We start from the raw sequence: 23,487 nt of genomic DNA on the forward strand, positions 1-23,487 counted from the left end.
TGTATCTGATTTAAAAACACATTTGGAAGTGGCTCAGATCGGATGTGAAAAAATCAGATCTCGTGCGGATTTTTTGTGTTTACACGTGTGCAACAAATTCCGATCTGTGTCAGGTGTGAGTAAAAGATTGGATTTTTTGTGCCAGTGTAAACGCAGCCTTTGTGTCTCTGTTGCAGCTGAATACTATGAACAAAAACAACTAGACTAAGTAATAGACATTTCAAACATTATTAAAGACAAGTAAACAGTCAGTATTAAAATAAGAACAAAAACTAATTTAAATAAATAAATTATGCTGAACAAAAATACAAATGCTAAAATAAATACAACTGAACAAATTTCAGTAACAGAAATTGTAATCAAATGTAAAATAACACTGCATGGTTTTCTTTTTTTATATATAAATACTATAGATTAATCCTTATTAAAGTTACAAAAGTGATTCCATCAAGATCAGTCAGTAAAATTCCAACAACTGCTTGTTGCTTGGTTTTTGTGGAGCTTATGGGTTCTGTATCCAAATAGGTTCTTTATCCATTCTTTTGAATAATTTAAAAGTAAGTGCTATTACAGGGATCATGTTGATGCGTCAGTTTAGAAACTGAGACCAATTGGTGGAGCGTCAGGAAACAGCAAACTCATCAAGCTACGTCTGAAGTTATATGGGCTGTGTAGCCAGAGACAATGATCTGGGAGTGGTGAGAGATACAATTCCTCGTAACTGATTCTCTTCTTTTTTTTTCCAGCATGGCTAACAACAAGAATAGCACGCTCCGTTGTACTTTCTCGGCCCCCAGCCACAGCAACACTCTCCTGAGGGGGTTGTCCGTGTTGCGTGATCAAGGTCAGTTGCTGGATGTGGTTCTGGCCATTGACAACGAGCGCTTCGAGGTTCACAAAGCGGTTTTGGCCTCATGCAGTGACTACTTCAGGTGAGATATACACAGTTTGTTAACACCAGCCAACTGAGTTGTAAATCGAGAAATAAGTTGCAAGGTTAATCCTTGTTCTTATTGATGACCCAATTAAATGACTTGACCACTGCAAATATAGACTTAGATATATAGATATAGATTTTGTCAGTGTTAAAGGGGACACAACCTGGATTTGTTTAATTAATTTAATATGTTCCTTTAGGCTTGTTTTTTTGTTGTTGTTGTCTTTTTTTGCACAAAAAACAACAAAAAGTTGTATATTCACAAAAATGATTATTTTCAACTCTCATTCTGGCCCTTCTGTTGTGATTGGCTAACACAATTGCATGGGAAAAAATATTAACAGCCCCCTGCTATTGCATGTAAGTGTAAGTAAAGCATTATCCATATAAAACCACCATTTACAGGCAAAGCATCATCTATCTATAAATCTATCTATAAATTACAGAAACGTCTGTCTGTCTGTTTGTCTGTGTGTGTGTCTGTATGTCTGTTATTCACATATCTCTCGAACCGTTAGTCCGATGGATTTCAAACTTGACAGGTGTCTCGCTACGGGCACGAGTAAGTGCAGTGCCAAGTTTGGCGTTGTTTGGATTAAAAAAAGGAAAAGATATCGTTAAATATATCGGTAAAAGAAGCCCCAAGAAGGTTGTGGTTTAAAAATAAACATTCTGACATAAACACTCAGTCAGCTACACTGTTTACTTCTGAATATTATAGTTTGGTTCCAAAACGTGATAAATCCATTTTGATTAATTTGAGTAAAAATATGTTTTCTTTACCAAGAAAGTGAGTGGCAAGATGAAAACCACTATTTTCTGTTTCAAACTTTCACATAGCATCTTTAGGTTATAATAAATTCAAAGATTTATTATAAAAACGGATGATTTTTTCCCAAAAATGCAATAAATTCATGACACTCTTTTTTCAAAATGCAATTAATCCATTGAATCAAGCCATCGCTAAAAAAAATCTCCTGAACTTTTCTGACTGCGATCAGCTCACAAAAACTGATTTTGCACCGCCACTTTGCACTGCTCCCTGAATCGACGCGCTTATTCATTTGTGGATGTAAACTGAATCTGTAAGTCAGCTATGCTGTTTACTTCAGAATATTATATTTCATTCTGGTGCGCTTAACGTTATCGCTATACTGTGTAATAGTAGCCTATGCTATTCACCAACTAAACATATGCGTTCACAGTCTCTTTCACGGGCATCATTCGTAGTTGCCTATTCACAAACTGTTTCCTCAAGCATAGCGTTTTCTCGGAGTTCACTGTGTGCTTTCTACCATGCACAAATAAAAATGTTTTATAATCTTTTGCTGTGTAATTGTAACAATGAGCACTCAAACACACTAAACCAACAATTACTAAAAACACACTCAAAAACTGATTTTGCACGGGCATTTTGCACTAGTTGGTTTAATTACAGTTGCAATTTAGCTTCTGTCAGATCCAATAGAGTTGACTGATTCATCTTTCAACAAAAAATCTTTTGCAAACTCTCTTTTGCACTATGCCTTGTTTACAAAAAAATGTGCAGTCTAATTCTCCAAACAATCACATAAACCTCCGACGTGATCCGGGACGCCATTAAAAATAATCTGCCAGTTCCTGACGCTGGGATCCTTCTGAAGGCTGTACAGATGCTAGCATGGTTTTTAAACTGGACGCATCAAAGCAATTGTTCCTTTACTCTTCCATTTGTCCTTTTGTCGGGAGTAGCTAAAGCACATGGAGTACATCAGAAATTGAACGGGTATACTGTATTCGGCGTCAGTGATTACATTGGGTTCTATTTGCTTTTGACGTGTTAAGAGACTGAGTGCCAGTGGGCCAAATATTCATCAGTATCTTGCTCTGGAGGCAGTCATATTCAAAAGATCCCACAATATCCAAACAAGCCATTTTTGGAGCTTGGTTAAATGAATGCTCTTTTTGTACTTAGGAGGTTGTTTTAAGATATAAACCTGGATATTTTAATGGTACAAAAACCTCTTAAATGCCAAAAAATCAAGGACATTTTGATTTCTCATGTCATGACCTTTTAAGGAGTACACTAACATATAGATGGTTTCAAAACTATTAGACATAAATTAAAGTTACAAACCTATTAAATGCACAAACCTAATATAATCTCATGAGGTGTTTAATTAAAAGTTATACATCTTGCTCTTTGTTCATTTATGAAAATGTGCTGCTGACTAATAAGTTATAACCTGCAGGTCACATGAGACACTACAGAGACAGAAACCAGAACATTTGGTGGCATTAAAGCACTGAAAGCAGAATGAAATACCAAGAAGGATCTAGAATAGATGAAGAGCTGCTGTGTGCGCTCAACAAATTTGAGCACAAGCCCAAAAATGACTGATGCTTGAAGTTCATTAGACCTTTGAACTACAGGCATAACCACTATTGAGTTGTTTACATGAAATGTTAAAGGGATAATTCATATAAAATGAAAGTTATGTCATCTTTACTAAACCTCATGTTTAGGACTGCATGATATTGGAAAAAACTGTCAATGCGATATTTTTTTTATGTATATATTGAGATGAAAATAATTTAAAACAAAGATACAAATGAAATAAACAGGTAAGTCTAACAGTATTCAGTCTAACAGTATTCATTTGAATAATCAAATGTAAAATAACACTGCATAGTCTTCACTGTATACATTTAAATTACTCTTAATTAAAGCTACAAAAGTGATTTCTTTGTATTTTGTTGTGTGATTAACATCTATGACAGACAGCAGCAGGAAAATTAGGCTACTGTCACTTTAAGACCGGATGCACAGATCCAATATAATATGTATCCATTTTCTTTCACAGTTATTTACGTTCGCGTAAGCTTTAAGTGTTTACGAAGATACTCACAGAGATGAGCATTTTTACATAATTTAGCGTGTATGTGTCCGTTCTAGGACAAATAGATATGAATGGAATTCGGTATTTGCGTGGTGCGTGTGTTGCTCTGTTAAAACTATAAAATAAGACGTGCAAGTCTTCTTCTGTGTCTTCTTACGCTCTAATAGTTTAAAATTACTTGAATGTTTAAACTGACTGGACCTAAAACACGTGCAAGTCTTAAACTTTCACTCAATGATCGTTAAACTTTGCAATTAATCCAAGAATCATGTGCGTTTCGAACCGTGGTGCCTGATCCGTACAGATCATTTAATCATTATACTTGACATTGCACATCTTGCAATGTGACTATCGTGGATGCGCATATTGTGATATCGATGCTAAAACAATTTATAGTGCAGCCCTAGTTGGCATGCAGAGAGATAATAACTAGTATGTGAGCAATAGAGATATATGTGTTTCATGTAGATAAAGTCCATTGCACCTGCTTACCGTTGTACATTGTGAGGTAACCATTCATCATAGTCTCTCAACCTGTTTTTAAAGGGTTAGGTCACCCAAAAATGAAAATTCTGTCAGTAATTACTCACCCTCATGTTGTTCCAACCATGTAAGTCTTTCGTTCATCTTCGGAACACAAATTAAGATATTTTTGATGAAATCTGACGGCTGCATCACTCCTCCATAGGCTTTCAGAGGGACTGAAACTCGTCGGCCCAGAATAGTTATTAAAAACATTGTTAAAATAGTCCAAGTGACTACAGTGGCTCTACATTACGTTTATCATGCGACGACAATACTTTTTGTGCGGAAAAACAACAAAAATAACGACTTTATCCAACTATTAGTGTTCTTCAATGTGGGCCTCTGACGAGAGTTCACGGGAGCGCCAGGACGCATGCGCGAGAACTGAGATTATAAAATTTGATGTTATCGCTCGGGTGTCTTTAATTGTTTTCCCACATTCTTTGCATCTAGCCGATTTGACATGTTAATAAACCCAAATGAAAGCTCCTGTCATGTTTAATAGGACTCTTATGTCATTTCAGAGTTTACGCACAATACACAGACATGCGTAATCGAATTCTTTGACAAGGGTCCGATCTACCACAACATGTAGGGAAATATGTGACGCAGATATTATAAAACCAATCATTCAAATAAAACACATTACTTTATGATATCAGTAGTCACTAACTCAAGTGCCCATCTCTGGTGCGAGCTATACTGTGTGTGTGTGTGTGTGTTACAATGCAGCAGCGCATAAGTTTGGTTTTAAATGTACGATAAGCTGTTTAAAACGTGCATTCACCCGATAAATTTTGAGCATCCAGATGGTATAATCTTGTGAAGTAATATGCAATTAATTGTCATTTTAACTGTTGGAAGCGAGCGTAAAAGGGGACTTCAAAGATTTCCTGTTGCGCTCCATAGGCATGAGTGGCTAGTCGACATCAAGCTTAAAGCGTCATGGCAGAGCATTAAAGTTGACTAGTCTGTGCAACCCCTAGGCTGCAACAAAAAAAAATAGAAAAAATCCGTTTCCGTTCACTGGAAGTAAGGGGCTTAGCCCAACCCATGAAAAACAGTCCCCATACTACTATCCCTCCTCCACCAAATTTTACAGTTGGCACAATGCAGTCAGACCAGTTCTTCTTCTATCTGCTAACCCCAGACCTGGCCATCAGACTGCCAAACAGAAAAGCGTGATTCATCACTCCATGTTTCCACTGCTCCAGATTTCAGTGGCGGCTTGCTTTACACCATTCTATCTGTTGCTTGCCATTGTACTTGGTGATGTGACACTTGAATTCACTGATCTCTTCAGAATGTCTCATGTACTCCTGTGGTAATGGGTCTGATTGAAATCAATGAATTACTCATTGAATTCAAGAATTATGAGGTGTGTCCCAATTCTTTTGTCCATATAGTGAATGTATGATATATGAAATGTATCAGTGAATCTTTGCACCATATGTAATAGTTATGTATGAGTCTCTCAGTTGTCGTCCTGTGTGAAAAGATGACATTGCAGTTCTCTTCTTTTTAAAGAATGCCCAAATATGTGCTTGAACCATTCCCTTGGCCATTTTGTCGTGAAAAAACAATGAAAGCTTGCTCGACCCCGCGCAGCTCGTTACAGTATTGAGTTCTGATTTGTTGATCACTGTTATTTATAGTTTGTTAATTACCATACGTAGAGAATTTGAATATTTAATTTGTACGTTTTACATTATACACTATACTCAAAATTAACCAGTCTTTTCCTGCTATTAAATTTAACAGATACTAACGTTGTCTTCTATGATGTTCAAAACAAAGGTATCTGTTAACATCTCAGAAAATGTATCACCCTTTAAAGCACTGAAACAGCCAGAGACATCTTGATATCCGTCAAGTTTATAATCCGTCATGTTTATAATGTTTTGGTTCAAGGCTTAGAAATTTTATTCATATTCTTTTTTTTTTAATGCCTACTTAGAAAATGACTGGGAAAATATTTCCGGAATCAAGGCTGCTAAAAATGTGAGCAGTCACTTTTGTACTTTAGGGTTAGCTTAAATTTTTGCAGATTCTTTCTTCACAATTTGAACAGAGGTGTAAAATCTTTTCTTCTTGATCCATACAGAGCCATGTTTACTGGAGGAATGAAGGAGTCAAACCAAAACACCATAGAGCTAAAAGGTCTTTCAGCCAGAGGACTGAAGCACATTATTGATTTTGCCTACAGTTCTGAGGTCACTTTGGACTTGGACTGCATTCAGGATGTTCTTGGTGCTGCTGTCTTCCTGCAGATGGTGCCTGTGGTGGAGCTTTGTGAGGAGTTCCTGAAATCAGCCATGAGTGTTGAGACTTGTCTAAATATCGGCCAGATGGCCACCACTTTTAGCCTCTCGTCCCTTAAACAGTCGGTCGATGCTTACACGTTCCGTCACTTCCTGCAGATAGCACAGGAGGATGATTTCCTTCACATTCCAATGGAACGACTGGTTTTCTTCCTTCAGAGCAACAAGTTGAAGAACTGTAGTGAGATCGACTTGTTCCATGCAGCGATCCGCTGGCTGCAGCATGACGCATCCAGACGAGCTGCAGCCAGCGAAGTGCTCTGCCACGTACGCTTCCCCCTAATGCGATCATCTGAGCTTGTGGACAGTGTCCAAACGGTCGACATCATGGTGGAGGATGTGCAGTGTCGATACTTTCTCCTAGAGGCCTTCAATTATCAGATCCTTCCATTCCGACAGCACGAAATGCAATCACCTAGAACTTCCATTCGCTCAGATGTTACGTCGCTTATTACTTTTGGTGGAACACCCTACACCGACAATGATCGCACTGTAAGCAGCAAAGTTTACTATCTGCCCGACATCACAGTGCGACAGTTCAAAGAGTTGACCGAAATGGAGATGGGATGCAGCCACGCATGTGTGTCGGTTCTCGACAATTTTGTGTACGTCGTGGGTGGGCAGCATTTGCAATATCGCAGTGGAGAGGGCGCAGTTGACATTTGCTTTCGCTATGACCCCCATCTGAACCAGTGGCTTCGAATCCAACCCATGCAGGAGAGCCGCATTCAGTTTCAGCTTAACGTACTGCATGGACAACTTTATGCTACAGGGGGACGCAACAGATCTGGCAGCTTGTCCTCTGTCGAGTGCTATTGTCCAAGGAAAAATGAGTGGACTTATGTGGATTCCCTGAAGAGGAGAATCTGGGGTCACGCCGGAGCTACATGTGGAGAGAAACTCTACGTCTCTGGAGGTTATGGGGTGTCCGTGGAGGATAAGAAGACTCTTCATTGCTATGATCCAGCCTTGGATCAGTGGGATTTCAAGTGTCCCATGAACGAGCCAAGAGTCCTGCATGCTATGATCAGTGTAAACAACCGTATTTATGCTCTCGGTGGCAGAATGGACCATGTTGACCGCTGCTTTGATGTCCTAGCTGTAGAGTATTACATTCCAGAGACCGATCAGTGGACAACAGTCAGTCCAATGCGTGCTGGTCAGTCGGAGGCTGGCTGCTGCTTGCTGGATAAAAAGATCTATATAGTTGGAGGATACAACTGGCACCTAAATAATGTCACAAGTATTGTGCAAGTTTATAATACAGAGGCGGATGAGTGGGAACGAGATCTTCATTTTCCAGAATCTTTTGCAGGAATAGCTTGTACACCTATTATACTTCCCCAAACAACCACTCAGCGCTAAGCACATATACTTTACTTACATTTGCTGTTTTACGCATTAAGTTTCGTGTCCACAGGGACAGCAGTAAAAGTAATGGTATAATTGGTTTGCCCTTCACTTTTTAGACACATGAATGATTTAAGGCCTGTTCATGTTAATGACATGAAAGCACAAACTTTCCTGATCACCCTTTTGAGAATGTGAAGCATCTTTCTACACACCACTCAAGCAGTAATGTTGTTTTTGGCCCTTCTTGTAGATTGCCCCATTTTATACTAATGAGGGTTTCTGACAAGTGCCTGTGGGATTTGCGTTGACGACAGACTTGAATGGACCAACAGCATATATACATTTATATATTACTGGGTAATAATGTTTTTAACCTACCTACAGTTTTGTTTTCTTTCACAAACTAAGCAAGCACATTTCATTAGGCACTTTAATGTTCAATCAGTGATTTAATGACTTAAAATGGTGCATTCTCATGTTTTTACAAGGTATATACAGTATGTCAAGGGATTGGATCATATACATGGAACTACAGCACAATTTTTTTGTCATGATATTGTGTCAGCATGTAATTTGAATGTGTAAAAAATCCTGCATTCTAAAAACTACCCATGTTGTGTTTTGTGCATTTATAGTATGATGATGTGTTTGATTACATTTATGTGTTAATGTTCTGCCCCCTAAATCCCTTTAAATGGATGATTCAGCCAAAAGTAAAAATTCTGTCAATAATTACTCACCCTCATGTCGTTCCATACCTGCAAGACTTCGGAACACATGAAGATGTTTCTGATGAAATCTGAAAAAAAGATTCTAAAACTAATCCATGTGAATTGAGTGGGTTTTTTTTTTCTCTCTAAAGAGACACAGGCTTCTATTGACATATAAACATTCATCAACACATCAGTTGTGGTAAACGGAAGCTCAAGCATGTTTGCTTGACTTGCGAGAACCAATGAGGTTCATTCTCGTATTATGTTTGAGCTTCAGCAAGAACCAATGAGGTTTGTTCTCACGCGTCAAGCAGGTTCAGTTGAGCTTGTGTTTCATGTTCACTGATCAATGTTTATATGTGGATAAAGGCCTAAATTAAATCTGTTCATCATATAAATGATCGAGGCTTCAGAAAATTTGGACTAAACCTCTCAATTGATATGGATTTGTTTTACGATCTCTATGAGCTTTTTGAAGCATCAAATTGGTAGTTGCGTAGCTGCCAATGGAGGGACAGAAAGCTCTCAGATTTCATCAAAAAGATCTTCATTTGTGTTCCGAAGATAAGCAAAAGTCTTACGGGTTTGGAACGTGAGGGTTAGTAATTAATGACAGAATTTTCATTTTTGGGTGAACTAACCCTTCAAAGTGTCAGAAACAGTGGGTCTCATTCACTGATAATTGCGTGGAGTATTTCATATTTGTTCACAATTTTCATGAAAAATTTCCACCTAATTCACAACACGTGCGTAGTGCACACATGAATTTGTTCTTAATCTCAATCTAATGTTTGTGAATTTGGAGTATTCTAAATGAGCCGCCATGTGCACAAGGTTAGTCATTTGCATAAAATATGCCTAAACCATCTCCATATAAGGGCTTTCAGCACAACCTTTCCTTTACAGCTTTTCGTCACTCAAGTCAAACATACTGTATGCCGCTCTCTGCAGACGCACTCGCCAGATCCTCAAGCAATGCCAAGTGTGTCATTCTCAAAACCAGTTCAAACTCAATAAACACCTTTTATACAGAGCCAGATTAGACCTTTCATTAGCCAGTTGCACATATGCGTTATACAGAGAAACCTCGCAGTTTAAGCTATAACACAGCTTTTCTTACTCTTTCACTGTAAATGATGAATATATTTAAGAGGAATTCTGTTTGCATCATTTCATTATGTTTCTGTATTTATTAGTTTTATGTAATATTATAGAAAAATAATATAATGTAATACAATATAAATACAGTCGTTTCAAGTCACCTTTGTATTGCACTTTATACAATACAAATTGTTTCAAAGCAGCTTTACAGTGAAAAACAGGAAAATAACGATTAAATGATGCAAACAGAATTAAACACTGCTGTAAAGCAGCTCTAAAAAGACAATAGTAAACAGTCATTCCGTTGAAGTCATTTCAGTGTTGATTCATTTCAGTTCAATAATTGTGTAAAGTACATCAATTATGAAATGAGTTCAATTCAGCTAAAGCTAAAGCAGCTGTGTAGAAAACAGTGCAGAGGACATGTCTGGTTCTTGTGGGCTGTGAATCTGTGCCGATGGAACAGGTGATTGTTCTAGTTGACGCGGTATCTGCTGACATACAGGTCTGCGATGAGGTTGTGACTAGGTGCAGGTCCACACAATCTGATCTGCATACGACCCGGATCTGGCTGACTACGGTAACTTTGGATAAGGATGAGATAGACTAATATTAGCATAAATGCCATTCTTCTTACGATGTAACAATTACATCTGGTGTTATGGGAAGTCTTTCTGTTTGACATAATTTATGCAGCCTAACAATACTAATTGAATTATAGAAATGTGTATGCCAGGTTAAAGAAATGTGTTTTAGTCTAGATTTAAACTAACCGAGTGCTAGGAAGACATTTAGAGTTTGGGTGCTAAATATTTTTGAGATAAAATAGAACTTCTTAACAAGATTATAAGGCCGCACAGAGAAAGTGCTTTTTACGTACATGTGGTTTCAGTTGTTCCTAAATTTGTTCAACTTAGAATACATTTTAGTACGAAAGTTTTTGGTGAATCATTTGTTTGTGCACAGATTTGTGTGTGGTGAATGAGACCCATTGTTCTTTCCAACAACACAAATTACATTTTGTGTATGTATACAGATGGTTAATTTACCACGGTTACAGCAGTAAATGACTTGTCGCCCTTACCTGCAAGATGTAAAGCTAAATATGGACAGCATCTGGCAATACTTTTGAGTAAGTTAGCTGGGTCTTTATACATGAACAAATGGCCTTTTATCTTGTACTGGACTTATGCCACAGATCAGCCTTAATTTACCTGTTAGAAGCATTAAAGTTCTGATTGATTATCTAAACAACAATTTTCCTAAGCAGATTTTAATCTAAAACAAAAAACAATTTTAATATTTGTGTGTGTGTGTGTGTGTGTGTGTGTGTGTGTGTGTGTGTGACAAATTCTGTTCTAATCTTTATGTAAATTTACTTGTTACATTTTTAAATATGTTGTATAGTTTATTAAAAAAAAAAAACACTGAATGTATTATATTGGTAGCACTTTTGCAGTTATCCTTTTGTTTGTCTTCCATGTGGGAAATTATGTTTTTGTTTTTATCCATCTGCTGTGTTGTGACCATTATAGTGTGGTCTAAATAAAAATACACACAATTGTGTTCTTAATTTCAGTGAAGCTACTATTAAATAACGTTTTTGCAAGTAAGCTATATAAAGTGTTTTCTTATTATGTAGGCCTACTGTTGTTATTGCTGTGTGCTGAACAGAACTTCATAGGCTCGTATTTTCTATTGCAATAATGTAAAACAAACTAAATTTAGTCAGATTTAGGGTCAAAGCTTTATTTTGCGATATTTAGCCTACCAAATAACATTAACATAAATAAAAAAACACTGATAATGAAACGTGAGCAAAATTAAATTACTAATTTGAGCAAAAAAAATAAAAAAATAAATAAATAAATATATAGCCTATATAATAGCCTAATTCTCAATATAAAATTTACATTTATTTGTATTGTTAAAGTTTCCTCTAGCCGCTTCCCTATTGTGAAACAACCATTTTAGATGTTTATATACAGTATGTTCTAAAACATTCATCATCACAAACGCCTCTTATCAGAAACAAGTAGGCTATCTTCTATCGAGACATGAAACTAATTCATTAAAAAATATCGGACTCAGCTAGTGAAGATCCTGGAGGGCTTGTTTGTTTGTTTTATCAATCAGGCACTCCTCCAGTGGACTGTCTCTGGACTCCAATGCCCACAACTCTTCCCGTGATGATGACGCCGCCGCAGCAGCGCACAACGCGTCTCTCGCAACGCTCTGTGTTTTGGAGAAGAACGGAAGATGGCGACCTCAAACAATCCGCGAAAATTTAGCGAGAAAATCGCCCTTCACAACCAGAAACAAGCGGAGGAGACCGCGGCGTTTGAGGAGGTCATGAAAGACCTGAGCATCACGCGAGCTGCACGGGTACGTGTGTCAGAAACGGATACGTGTGTCGCGGCTAAACGCGCGCGTAGCACAGCTGCTATGTTTAGAATATAGGCTAGCCTGTATATGATTTGAGAACACTTCTGTCGCCCGAGAGCCGTGATAACTCGGTGAAGACGTTAATGATGTCTAAGGGTTTGAGCGTAACGGGAGGCCGATCGGATGCGTGAGCTCAGAGATGCTGAGGATGCGGCCGGACAGATGTCGTGCACATCTGTTTTGGCCGCGAATGGATTGTGATTGCTTTTCGGTCTTTTATTTCTAGGCTAAATAATGAAATGTCATATAGAGTAGACCGTGGATAATTGTCATATGCGCAAGTTGTCACAAAATATGTATCGGTTACTATAGGTTTTGAGTTAAAAGTCTACACGTGTGCATTGTTGCAGTTTTGTATATTTGATTAAATCCAACTAGGATTTAAATATTATCATGTTTTTGTAAAGGCTGGTAAAGTATGTAAATGTAGTAAAACCATACTGGGATGCAGAATGAAGATATATTCAGGGTTACTATTGTTAAATACAACTAATAAAAAAATAAATAAAAAAAAAAGTCACTCAATATTTCAATAAACATTAAATCAAATTAAATTAAAAAACGTTAGGCACCATTTACATTTTTTTTTAGTTTAACTTAAAGTAATAATAATAATAATAATAATAATAAAAACTAAAATAAATAAGAATGAATAAAAACTATAGACATACAAATAGAAAAACTAATACAAATATACACAACACTATTACTAAAACTTTCAAATTAAAACATCTAATTCAAAATATTAAAATCTTTAATATTAAATCAATGATACTAAAATATAACTGGACAGATTTTAACATATTGGGTATTTTTCTTTAATGTCAGGTCAGGGAATGTGTCACGTGGTTTATATGTTGTTATTTTAAATAATTTGTTCATTATAATTTGACCAAAACAGTGGTTTGTTATGTTTTTGTATGGCACTTTTCCATTTTTATTATTGTTCCATTATGATTAATGTTATTACATAAGTTATTGAATGTGCCTTTTTACTTTTATTTGATAGGGTTTTATACATAAAAAGTTCTTCTTCTCAAATAAACGTCAATAAACGTTTTCATTGTGACAACTTGCCCCGCTATTGGTCAACATAAGTTAAATGAACTGTTGTTTTTTCTGTGAAATTTTCTAAACTTATTTTAGTCATGACTTCAAGTTTAACTTTTGAAAATAAAGAAATATTCACTGGAGGAAAATGTCTGGCATTTAGTCCTGGCCTCTATTGAAATACAGCCTATTAGTGTTCCTTTCTATTGAACTTACGACATATATTAGTGTGCGTCACATAAGTTGAAACCCATATTCTGCTACTTTTTGTTAACTCTCACTGGTCTGCTTTTCTCATTCTTCACTTGATAAAGTGTTTTTACTCCACAGTATCTGGTTTACATTTCATTCATGCTTTCATTTCGTCATTCACTGCTGCTTTTCACGCACTGTTATTTTGCACAGCTGCAGTTACAGAAGACCCAGTATTTGCAACTAGGCCAGAATCGAGCTCAGTGCTATGGAGGGTCACTGCCCAATGTCAATCAGATTGGAAATAGCAACACTGACCTCCCTTTTCAGGTGAGACCTTAGAAACTTCATAAGTTTGAAAATTCTGTCGTACACACATGCTGTCACTTTATGATTGAATTTCCCTTCAGCTGATCTAATCACAATTTCATAAACATCCTAACTGGATGAAACTCATAGTGCAAGATGGGTCATTCCTCTTATGCAGTACAAAAAATTAATATGCTTGTGATGTACCCTAGTTAAGCTTAGATGCTTTGAGACACTTTAATTATTAATTATAGCTTGATTATTGACACAACTGGTAAGAAAATGAACCATATGAAATAACACGATGGACATAAGAACTAAAGTTAGTCATTACTCAGTGTGATATTGAGCATTAGCCTACGTGAGAGTATTTTTTCTGTATATTGTTGTGCTGTCAATCGATAAAAAAAATGAATTAATCGCACATTTTTCTGTAATCGCGATTAATCGCACGTAACATTAAAGTTTTAAATATATTTTTATATTGTAATACTTGCACATTGAATCTACAAAATAATGTTGAAACAACCTAAAGATGGTATATTTTAAATATTTGTTTAATGACATCTTTTTAGTAAGCCAGTATGAAGGCCAGTATCACTGATACTGATACTGTATAAAATTGATTTTATCCTAGTTAAAAAAAATAAAAAATAATCTATACCAAAATGTATCTAAAATACATTATTTTCATACTAAGTATACTACAAATCCATTAACATTTACTGACATATCGCTTGAGACTTACTGATATAAATATTATAATTAAGCTTTATTTGGAGTACTTCTTTATTGCACAATGCACATTTCTTAATTTTAAGCCAAAAATTAGTTTGAACTCTTTCCCCGCCAGCGTTTAAAAAAAAAAAGTTGCCAGCCACTGCCAGTGTTTTTGATCATTTTCACAAAATATTCATGGCCCCCAGAATATTTTATTGTATGAATATCTGAACATGGAATATGTCAAAAGAAAGAACAGACCCTCTGCTTTTAAACAGAAAAACTAGTTTTATTGTTATAGATTAATGAGGGAGGACTCAAATGCAGAAATGAGCGATATGGGGTTTATTTGAAACATAAACCCATTGTAATAAATGTCATATTTAGATGTGTTTTTAATATATTTGGGCTCAACCCTACGATTTTTTTCTACTGTACCAGTCGGGCCAGTTCAGATTTTTACATGCCCTGCTAAAATGCACAAAAAAGTTATTGTTTTCATTGTTCTTGACCATGTAACCTTGCAGTGATTTAAGATTTCCATGTAGGTCTTACAGGTAAATATAGAGAAAATAAACACTGCAGTCTTAAACCTTATTAAAGCTACAAAGGTTATACAGTCAAGAGCAGTGACTGATTTTCTCTTTGTCTTTTGTTCTTTGATTAACATTAATGACAGACAGCAGCAGGTTTATTAGGCTGCTGTCACTTTAAGAATTGATAGACATGAAGCGGATCTGACACCCTGTTTTCTCACAACTCTTTACGTTAATTTAACTTTTGAACTCATTTAAGACTGTGCTTACGAGGACACTCATCAAAAAGGGAATTTTTACATAATTTTCTTTTTGTCTTTCTGCTTTCTTTTGTCTGATCAAGTGTGAAAGAGAACTCAGTGGGGTGCTGCCGTGCTGTCTGAAGCGGCATTCTGTGCGCATGTTTCGGGTGTTAGTTCACAGAGAGACACTTCACAGACAGCGCACCAGTACAGATTTGAGTTCTTTTTTGCGTATTATCACGCTTGAATGATTTAATAGCACTTGAATGAATGATAGCGTGATCATATACTGTAGCGCAGCCAAAGGATGAAAGATAGAAAATGGATGCTGTGTTATAGTTTAGCATTTAAACTGAAAAAAATCAATAGCAAAATTATAACATCCCTAGTATATTGTAATACCGATGTCTGTAATTTTACTTATTGATGTTTGTGCTGTTGTTTTGCACCAAAATTCTGTCAAATTCCTAGGATGAGTCCATTAAGACTTTTCGTTTAGTTAAAGGGATACAACAAAAATACTGATACAAAAACAGGATGGAAAGTGATATGGAGGGCACAGAAAATATCAAATGCAAAATAGCAATATTATCAAATCAAAGGACATTTTTTCGTAACCATTTGGATTTGAGAAAGAAAAACGTCTCCGGTTACTATCGTAACCTCAGTTCCCTGAGAGGCGGGAATGAGACATTGTGTAGCTACGCTGCGGGAACTCCTCTCTTCTCCACTTTTGTTGAAATCTTATGGGCTAACGCCAGCTTGGAACAGCTGGCCAATTGTTTGCAAAAGTATGCAAATACTGAAAGGCTCGCGGGCAGTATAAAATGCATGGGCGCGACAATTGCGTCAGAACCACGACTGTACGCTGCAAAGCTGATCGAACAGCGAACACGGTGACTAACGCAATGTCTCGTTCCCGCCTCTCTGGGAACTTAGGTTACGATAGTAACCGGAGACGTTCCCTTTCGAGAGCAGTTACTCTACATTGCGTAGCTTCACTGCTGGAACTGTATTAAATCCCGCCATGAGAGTAGTGAAGATAAGCCCGGGGAAAAACGGGGCCAATCTACACCAGCCACGGAAGAGACAGACAGTCAGCCAATAGCCGCGCCGCTAGGAGTGCTCGCATCTGATAGGCGGAACTAGACCAATGAGACATCATCCCCGACCCTATCAAAATTTGCATATACAAACGCAATGAAAGCGAAGGCTGCACTGATCCAGGGCAGACACAACACAATAAGCACTCAAGCATGAAAGTAAACACAGTGTCAATGGCATTAGCACACTAGTAGCCATATACACAGAGTCAACAGCATAGCGGTAACCACTGCGTACAACTAGAAAAGTTCACAATACATGAGTAAGGAACTTAACTCACTGAAAGCACTTGAGACGCCACAGACGGTACATCCAAAACATAAATCCTGGATAGACATACCTCTAGACCAGGCCCACGAAGAGGCAACAGCCCTCGTCGAATGAGCTCATATGGTAGGGGGGACAACCTTCCCCTGGTGTAAGCCAGCGGGACAGCGTCCACAATCCAGTGAGAAAGTCTCTGTTTTGAAACAGTTGACGTCTTTCCCTTAGTAACAGCAACCAAAGCACACGAAAAACTGTCCCGGCTGAAGGAAGGCAGCCACGCAATTCACATACATGCGCAAAGCCCTGTTACAGGGCAAACAGCGCTCTGAGCGTCAGCATCACACGAGATGACAGCTCAGCAGATAACCGGGCAGAGAAACATCACTGTGCTTTAAAGCGTGTAACGTTAGAGAGAGACTTAGGCACGTAGCTCCGTCTCGGTCGTGAAACAGATAATATCACCGTCCATGAGAACACGTGTAAGTCTCCAATGTGCTTAGATGAAGCAAGGACATTGAGCAGAGCCATTTTTTTTTTCAAGGAGAGCTCCTTAACAGCAATCGAAACCAAGAGCTCGAAAGGCGGTAGAGAATGAGCCCTTAAAACTAGAGCTAGATCCCATGGCGGCACTGAAGTCGGCAGTGAAGGACATAATCTCCTCACTCCCCTGAGAATCTGCCCACCAAAGCATGCCTTCCGATCGATTGCCCGTAACCGGGGAACGAAACAAAGCAGTAGCGGCTACGTATTCCTTCAGCGTGGGTGCACTCACATTATTTTCCAGTCTGTGCTGCAGGAAACGCCAAACATCCAACACGGGGGGAACCACCGGGTCAACGTCAGTATCCTGGCACCGTTTTTACCAATCACAAAGTAGAACAACAGCCAATAGCGTCGCTCATCGAGGAGTGCTTACATTTAATAGGCAGGGCCTGACCAATGAGCTGCTCAGCTCAAGTACATCAGAATTTGCTTATCAGCTAGAATCTTAGGCTGTACTGAATAAGACAACTGTGAATATACACAGTTAGATCAGAATAGCCAGTTGCACTGAAGGATACAGGGCAACATAACAGCATAAACACATATCAGTATGTACATGAGCACAGCGTCAGCGGGCGTAGCGACGACAACTGTGAATATATGATGTTAGATCAGAATAGCCAGTTGCACTGAAGGATACAGGGCAACATAACGGCATAAACACATATTAGTATGTACATGAGCACAGCGTCAGCAGCCGAAGCAGCAACGACTGCGTAAACCCGTTGTCAAGACTCAAGACTAGGAGATAATTGAGGATAATCACTCAAGATCAGCCGGTTGCAAAACATACAACCCTAAAGACGCATGTTAAGGGAGTCTTTCCTCCTGAACGTGCGCTAGTGAAGTGCTCGGTTGATGGGTCTCGGGTCCAGTATCAGACCGAATCATCCATCCCTCTTGGGCACCACGAAATAGCAGCTGTGCACTTCCATTCTCAGAATGGGGCGTTTTGAGGCAAAGTCAGTGACGGACCCATGCCTGACGTGGGTTGGTCTGTGTCTGGACTGAAGAGAATTGTTGAATTATCCCCAGTAGCCAAGGTGAAACGCCTGGAATAACTGTCCACGCGTCTAGAAAAGGACATCACGGCTGTATTAGTTCTATGGCCGCTGTTGCCAGTTTGTAGACTGGAGTCCTGTCCCAGCCAGGCGGGCTGCCGATCGGGCACGAGCGGTGTCATGCACGGCGGGGAAACATTGGCACTCTCGCGTTTTTCCATCGGGAGGCGAGGCCTCCAATGAACTCTCTCCTCCTTTTGGACGGTCCATAGGACGAAGGCTTGGCAGCCGAGGATGGCACTCTCTGTGTTCCGTGATGCTACATTCCCGGTTCCACCACTGCCTATGGCTAACATCCGGCTCAGGGCGGAGAGCCGCAGTGGGCTGCTCAGCCGATCTTAGGCGGGACAAGGTGCCGACGAAGAGAGAGACCTCCACGAGGGCTGGAACGTGTGACAGGGCAATATTCGTGACTCATAGCCTTTGCGCTTCTTAGCCTCAGAGAAATGCTCAGTAACTGAATCCACGGCATCACCAAGGAGGCCGGAGGGAGTGATTGGAGCCTTTCTTTTTTCAGACAGATGAGCGGCTTGGACTACAAGCTGAGATCCTCGGCCAGAGACGAACGGACAGGCACAGATGCATGGCGACAGTCTCCTCGACGGGGGGCATGCGCACAGAGCCGTGAGCTTCCGCCTCGTCCCTTTACCACGTGCTCGTGGATATCGGGGAAGGACGGAGTCCTCCTCCTCGAAGCAGCCTGGCGGCGCCTCGACTGGACATACCGGACTTACTTCCTTTTTACCGGAGCATTTCACGTCGAGTCCAGCGTGTCCGTGAAAAGGACCGGTGCGTGGCGACGGCACAGGACTATGGCCCCAGGCCTCGTCGTCACCGTCGTTTCTGGGTGGGGGAGGGCCCACGAGCGGCTTGCTGGCGGCAGTGGGCCTCGACTCCGTAATAGCAAAAACCTTCTCGAGTGCGCACCGGCAGGTCGGCACAGTGCACGCACGTGGAGACTAAGAAGGTCGCCTCGGCGTGGGCCACACCCAGGCAGGCAGCGCAGTACTAGTAGGTGTGGGGCGGGTCTATGGGGCCCGCACAAATCCTGCAAAGGTTAGTCATCGGATGCGAGGAAGAAAAGGTAACTAGTCCTCAGGTGCAACTTCAACGGTGACAGCGCGAAGAAAGAGATTCTGATGCAATTGTCGGGGCCATGCATTTTATACTGCTCGCGAGCCTGTCAGTATTTGCATACTTCGCGACAATTGGCCAGCTGTTACAAGCTGGCGTTAGCACAAAAGATTTCAACAAAAGTGGAGAAGGGAGTAGTTCCCGCAGCGTAGCTACGCAATGTAGAGTTACCGCTCTCGAAAGGGAACTATGAAGAAATATCTGGAATGTTTCTTAATAAGTATACCATGTTTAGTGTTCATAAGCACTTGGGGACATGAATTGTTATATTATGAGTAAGTAAAACATATTTTTGTGAAATGTTTTGTTTGAAAAGTGTGTTTATTCTATACTTCTTGTCACTTGCTTTGACATTCTGATATATAGTCCAAAGACATTCGGACAACTTAGTGTGGATTACATGTCCAAATACTTTTTGGGGACACTACTGTATATATGATGGAGATATGAAAATGCGCTGTATTATAGGAATAGCCCAGAACACCCACACCGAAAGCAAATTACTAACCAAAGATTCACATAATAGTATTGGTTGTCCTAAGGAATGTCCATTTAATGAATTAGTTAAATGTAACAAAGCTGATGGAAACATGCATTTGCACAAGTGTCATTTCAAGTATCATTTTTATCATTGCTATTCATTTATGATACATTAGCATAAGAATGTACAAGATGGTTCTCATTGCTCTAAGCTTTCATACTGCTAGTCCATCTTCTGTGTGGAGCCTGTTTAATGCTTTTATTTGCCCCACACTGCAGCAAAATTTCCCATACCTTTTCTAAAGAAAATGCATCTTAGAAGATCACTTAAACAAATTTTAAAAGATTCTTTTACAGTCGACAGTTCTAGACACCAGTCGGACGTCCCGACATCATGGCCTGGTGGACCGCGTGTATCGTGACAGGAATCGCATCGCTTCTCCACATCGTAGACCTCTCTCTGTGGACAAGCATGGACGTCAGATATCCTTTACCATACACAGCTAGTTTTACCCTACTGTGGTGTATTTTATGTGCATGTACCTGTGTGAGACATTGTCCTTAGCCCAATTACATTGACAGCTGTCCCTACAGCTCGGTATATCTGTCACCACCTCCCGACACAAGTTGGAGGAGGTAAAGCAGTTTTCCTCACAAACTATGAAACAAAACATGTTTAAAGGTCATAAATCATTGTTTCTTCTGTTCCCACCTCTACTACAGAACCAACTCTGACTCAGCTCTACACCAGAGCGCTGTGAATCCAGCTCAACAGGACACTTTTGTTGGTGGATCTCAAGAATTGCAGTCAAAAGGAGTGAAAACATGTAAGAATTTGGGAGGTTTTTTTATTCGTTTTTTATTTGTGAAGATACATGTGAAGTGGAATTAGAATGAATTTGAATATGTTTGTAGTGCGTAAATTCAAAAATATTGTAAAGGGTGATACAACTGTCCTGATATTATAATAAAGAAAAACCTCATTAAAAAAAACAAAAAAAAAAAAAAAAAAAAAAAAAACAATACCCTCATTAAAATTTAAATTTAAAAATCTTCAGAAGTTAGCAAGTTTGGCATATTTTTTTATTATTTAATTTAATTATTTTAATATAAAAGTTATTCCCTGCTTTTTAATATTTAAAGTGCCCCTATTATGCTATTATAAAGGTAATATCTGACAAAGTCTGTTTTTGTACATAATGATTAAGATTATTACACTCACATGGACAGGAAATATTTTATTACTTTTTATTTTTTACAAATTCAATGAAAAAATTTCTTGAAAATGGTATAAAGTTTAAACACACACACACACACACACACACACACACACACACAACCAGCATGAACATGAAGAGAACATTTCTAAGAACTTATCATGTGTTTTTAATATATTTTTCCTTTTCTTTATCGTGGACACTCTATTTGTCATGTAATTGTAAGATATTGCTTTTCCTCATTTTCAATGAGTTGGAGTTCATCCTCCTCTCCTTTTCCCTCTTTCTTCAGTGCTGTTGCTCACCCCTCCAGATACAGAGGACACTGAGTCAGAGATGGAGAAAGACGAGCCCAAAGCATCTCTGCATACAGAGTCATGTGATGTTCCTGGGATTAAGTGAGTTTATCATGACATGTTTTTTATGTATTTATGTATTTATTTATTTATTTATTCATTATTATTTTACCTGTGTGCTGGACAAACATGTAACACTTGAATAATCTTTGATTTAGCATCAGTAGAGAAAAGGAGGTGTGGCAGCAACTTTAGATGCAAGATCCAAAATTAATACTCACCATGTGCCAAAATGGGGTAAAAATGTTTTAATTAAAAATGATATAATAAAATATAGTTTGCAGTGGCCATTTGTCGAGTAACTTTATTAGGAACTGAAATAGTACATGGTTTTAATTGAACTGTTAGAATTATACTCTGTGATATGAGAGATTTAGAAATACTGTACAAATCTGTCATGACTTGTTTTAAAATATTTTACCCTTGGAGTAAACTGCAATTTTTACATGATGCCTAAAGTTTATTTTTCTCCAGAATTTCATGTGGATTATTCCTCACATAAGCAACCATAACGAAACAATAAGAAACAAATCCACCATACTGTAGGTCTTGTACGTTTTTGTGATAGATGTAAAATGTTATTTTATAGCCATGAAGAAATGTTTAATGGCTGGTAAATATTCTCAAATCATCCTTCATTGGCAGGTAAAACAGAATGTTCATTTTGAACCCTATTTGGGTGAATAATTAATATAGAAATTATATTTTGCTTCAAGAAAATGATGCCTGATTTTAAGCTTTTTTTTATGGTGAGATTATGTTCATGGTAATTTAGCACATTTTCCCTCCATATTCCTATTACTGTAATGTGAAAATAAAACAATAAATAATTGTAGTTTGGAAAGTATATAGATTTGAAAGTATTTTAAACTGTCTTTATATAATTATTCAATTGAAATTACATTTTGATTTATGTCAGTGTTGTTTTTAGTTGAGATATTGAGATGGTTGGCTTGGCAACTAGCTGAAAAAATTATTATATTTAAATATTTTATTTTATTTCAGTATTTTAAGTAACGAAAGTTTAGTTTTAGGATTAGGGTTAGGACAACCGTGGTTTAAATAATGATAAAAAAAAAAATCGTAGAATTTGTTTTTGTTCAAAAAAAAAAAAAATTTGTATTTCAGTAATGACAATTTAATGAGATTTGGGGTGGGACGAATTGTGCATAATTGTAATAAATTGAATCTTAATTTCAAGACAATTAAGTAAAATTAAGCTAACTTTAACCCTTAACCTCTTAATGGTAAATTGAAAATAAATAGCATTTTCGTCCAGCAAAATATACAGTATATTAATATGAATATATATTGTTTCATGAGATTTGCCATATATGGAGGGTATTCACAGCATATTCTGTTTAATTTTTCCAGCATATTTCCATCTCCTGATCAAGAAATGAATAGCTCTTTGATGCCAGCTGCTCACAGCACAGGCGGCTCCTTACCTGATCTGACAAACATTCAGTTCCCCCCTCCTCTCCCCACCCCGCTGGATCTAGATGACCCAATTACCTTTCCTACGTCCAGCTCCAGTAGTACCAGCAACCTGACCACCAACCTGACACACTTGGGCATCAGTGCTGCCAGTCACGTCCCTCCCTCCCCACCTGCCCAGCACACTGGCCCTGTCCCCTCACCCAATATCAGCCTACAGCAGCCAGCTCCCACGCTACCACCTGTGGTCTCACCTCAGATACCCATCGCACAGGTAAGCCAGCCTCCCTAAACAGCGCAGTCTGTGTTTTAACTTGTAATGTGTAATTAAAGGGTTTTAGTATTATTTCTAGCAATCTATGGGGTCTCATGAAAATCTGATTCTGATCGTTTTAGTATATATATATATAGTTTTCGACAATAAAACAATCAAACAGTTGAGATTTGCAATACAGTATTTACTACAGGTAAATAGCAAATCTCAACTGCCTGATTGTTTCATTGTTGAAAAATGTAAACTATATATTACCTGATGATATATTAAAAGTTGGATATATAGTACATC

The 23,487-nt window shown here is 38.3% G+C and overlaps 2 protein-coding genes across 3 annotated transcripts in view; both read left to right on the forward strand.

Moving 5' to 3' along the window:
• The window catches only part of klhl26 (kelch-like family member 26), an 18,578-nt gene extending 8,820 nt beyond the window's left edge, over positions 1 to 9,758 (forward strand). The window contains exons 4-5 of one of the 2 annotated variants that reach the window (XM_079858117.1): positions 747 to 932; positions 6,446 to 9,758. In XM_079858117.1, coding sequence (XP_079714243.1) covers positions 747 to 932; positions 6,446 to 8,027 — 1,768 coding nt within the window. In that variant the 3' untranslated portion in view covers positions 8,028 to 9,758. Of the gene's footprint in view, positions 1 to 746; positions 933 to 6,303; positions 6,343 to 6,445 lie in introns of those variants that run through there. The other variant, XM_079858118.1, reaches the window with a different exon arrangement.
• A 2,124-nt stretch (positions 9,759 to 11,882) lies between these two features.
• crtc1b (CREB regulated transcription coactivator 1b) overlaps positions 11,883 to 23,487 on the forward strand; it is a 29,860-nt gene continuing 18,255 nt past the window's right edge. Inside the window, exons 1-7 of the mRNA XM_079858120.1 lie at positions 11,883 to 12,214; positions 13,730 to 13,846; positions 20,270 to 20,395; positions 20,487 to 20,548; positions 20,636 to 20,739; positions 21,422 to 21,527; positions 22,860 to 23,196. Of these exons, the coding sequence (XP_079714246.1) occupies positions 12,089 to 12,214; positions 13,730 to 13,846; positions 20,270 to 20,395; positions 20,487 to 20,548; positions 20,636 to 20,739; positions 21,422 to 21,527; positions 22,860 to 23,196 (978 nt within the window). The 5' untranslated portion in view covers positions 11,883 to 12,088. The remainder of the gene's footprint in view (positions 12,215 to 13,729; positions 13,847 to 20,269; positions 20,396 to 20,486; positions 20,549 to 20,635; positions 20,740 to 21,421; positions 21,528 to 22,859; positions 23,197 to 23,487) is intronic.

Source organism: Squalius cephalus, assembly GCF_949319135.1.
Source record: "Squalius cephalus genome assembly, chromosome: 22".
NCBI lineage: Eukaryota > Metazoa > Chordata > Actinopteri > Cypriniformes > Leuciscidae > Squalius > Squalius cephalus.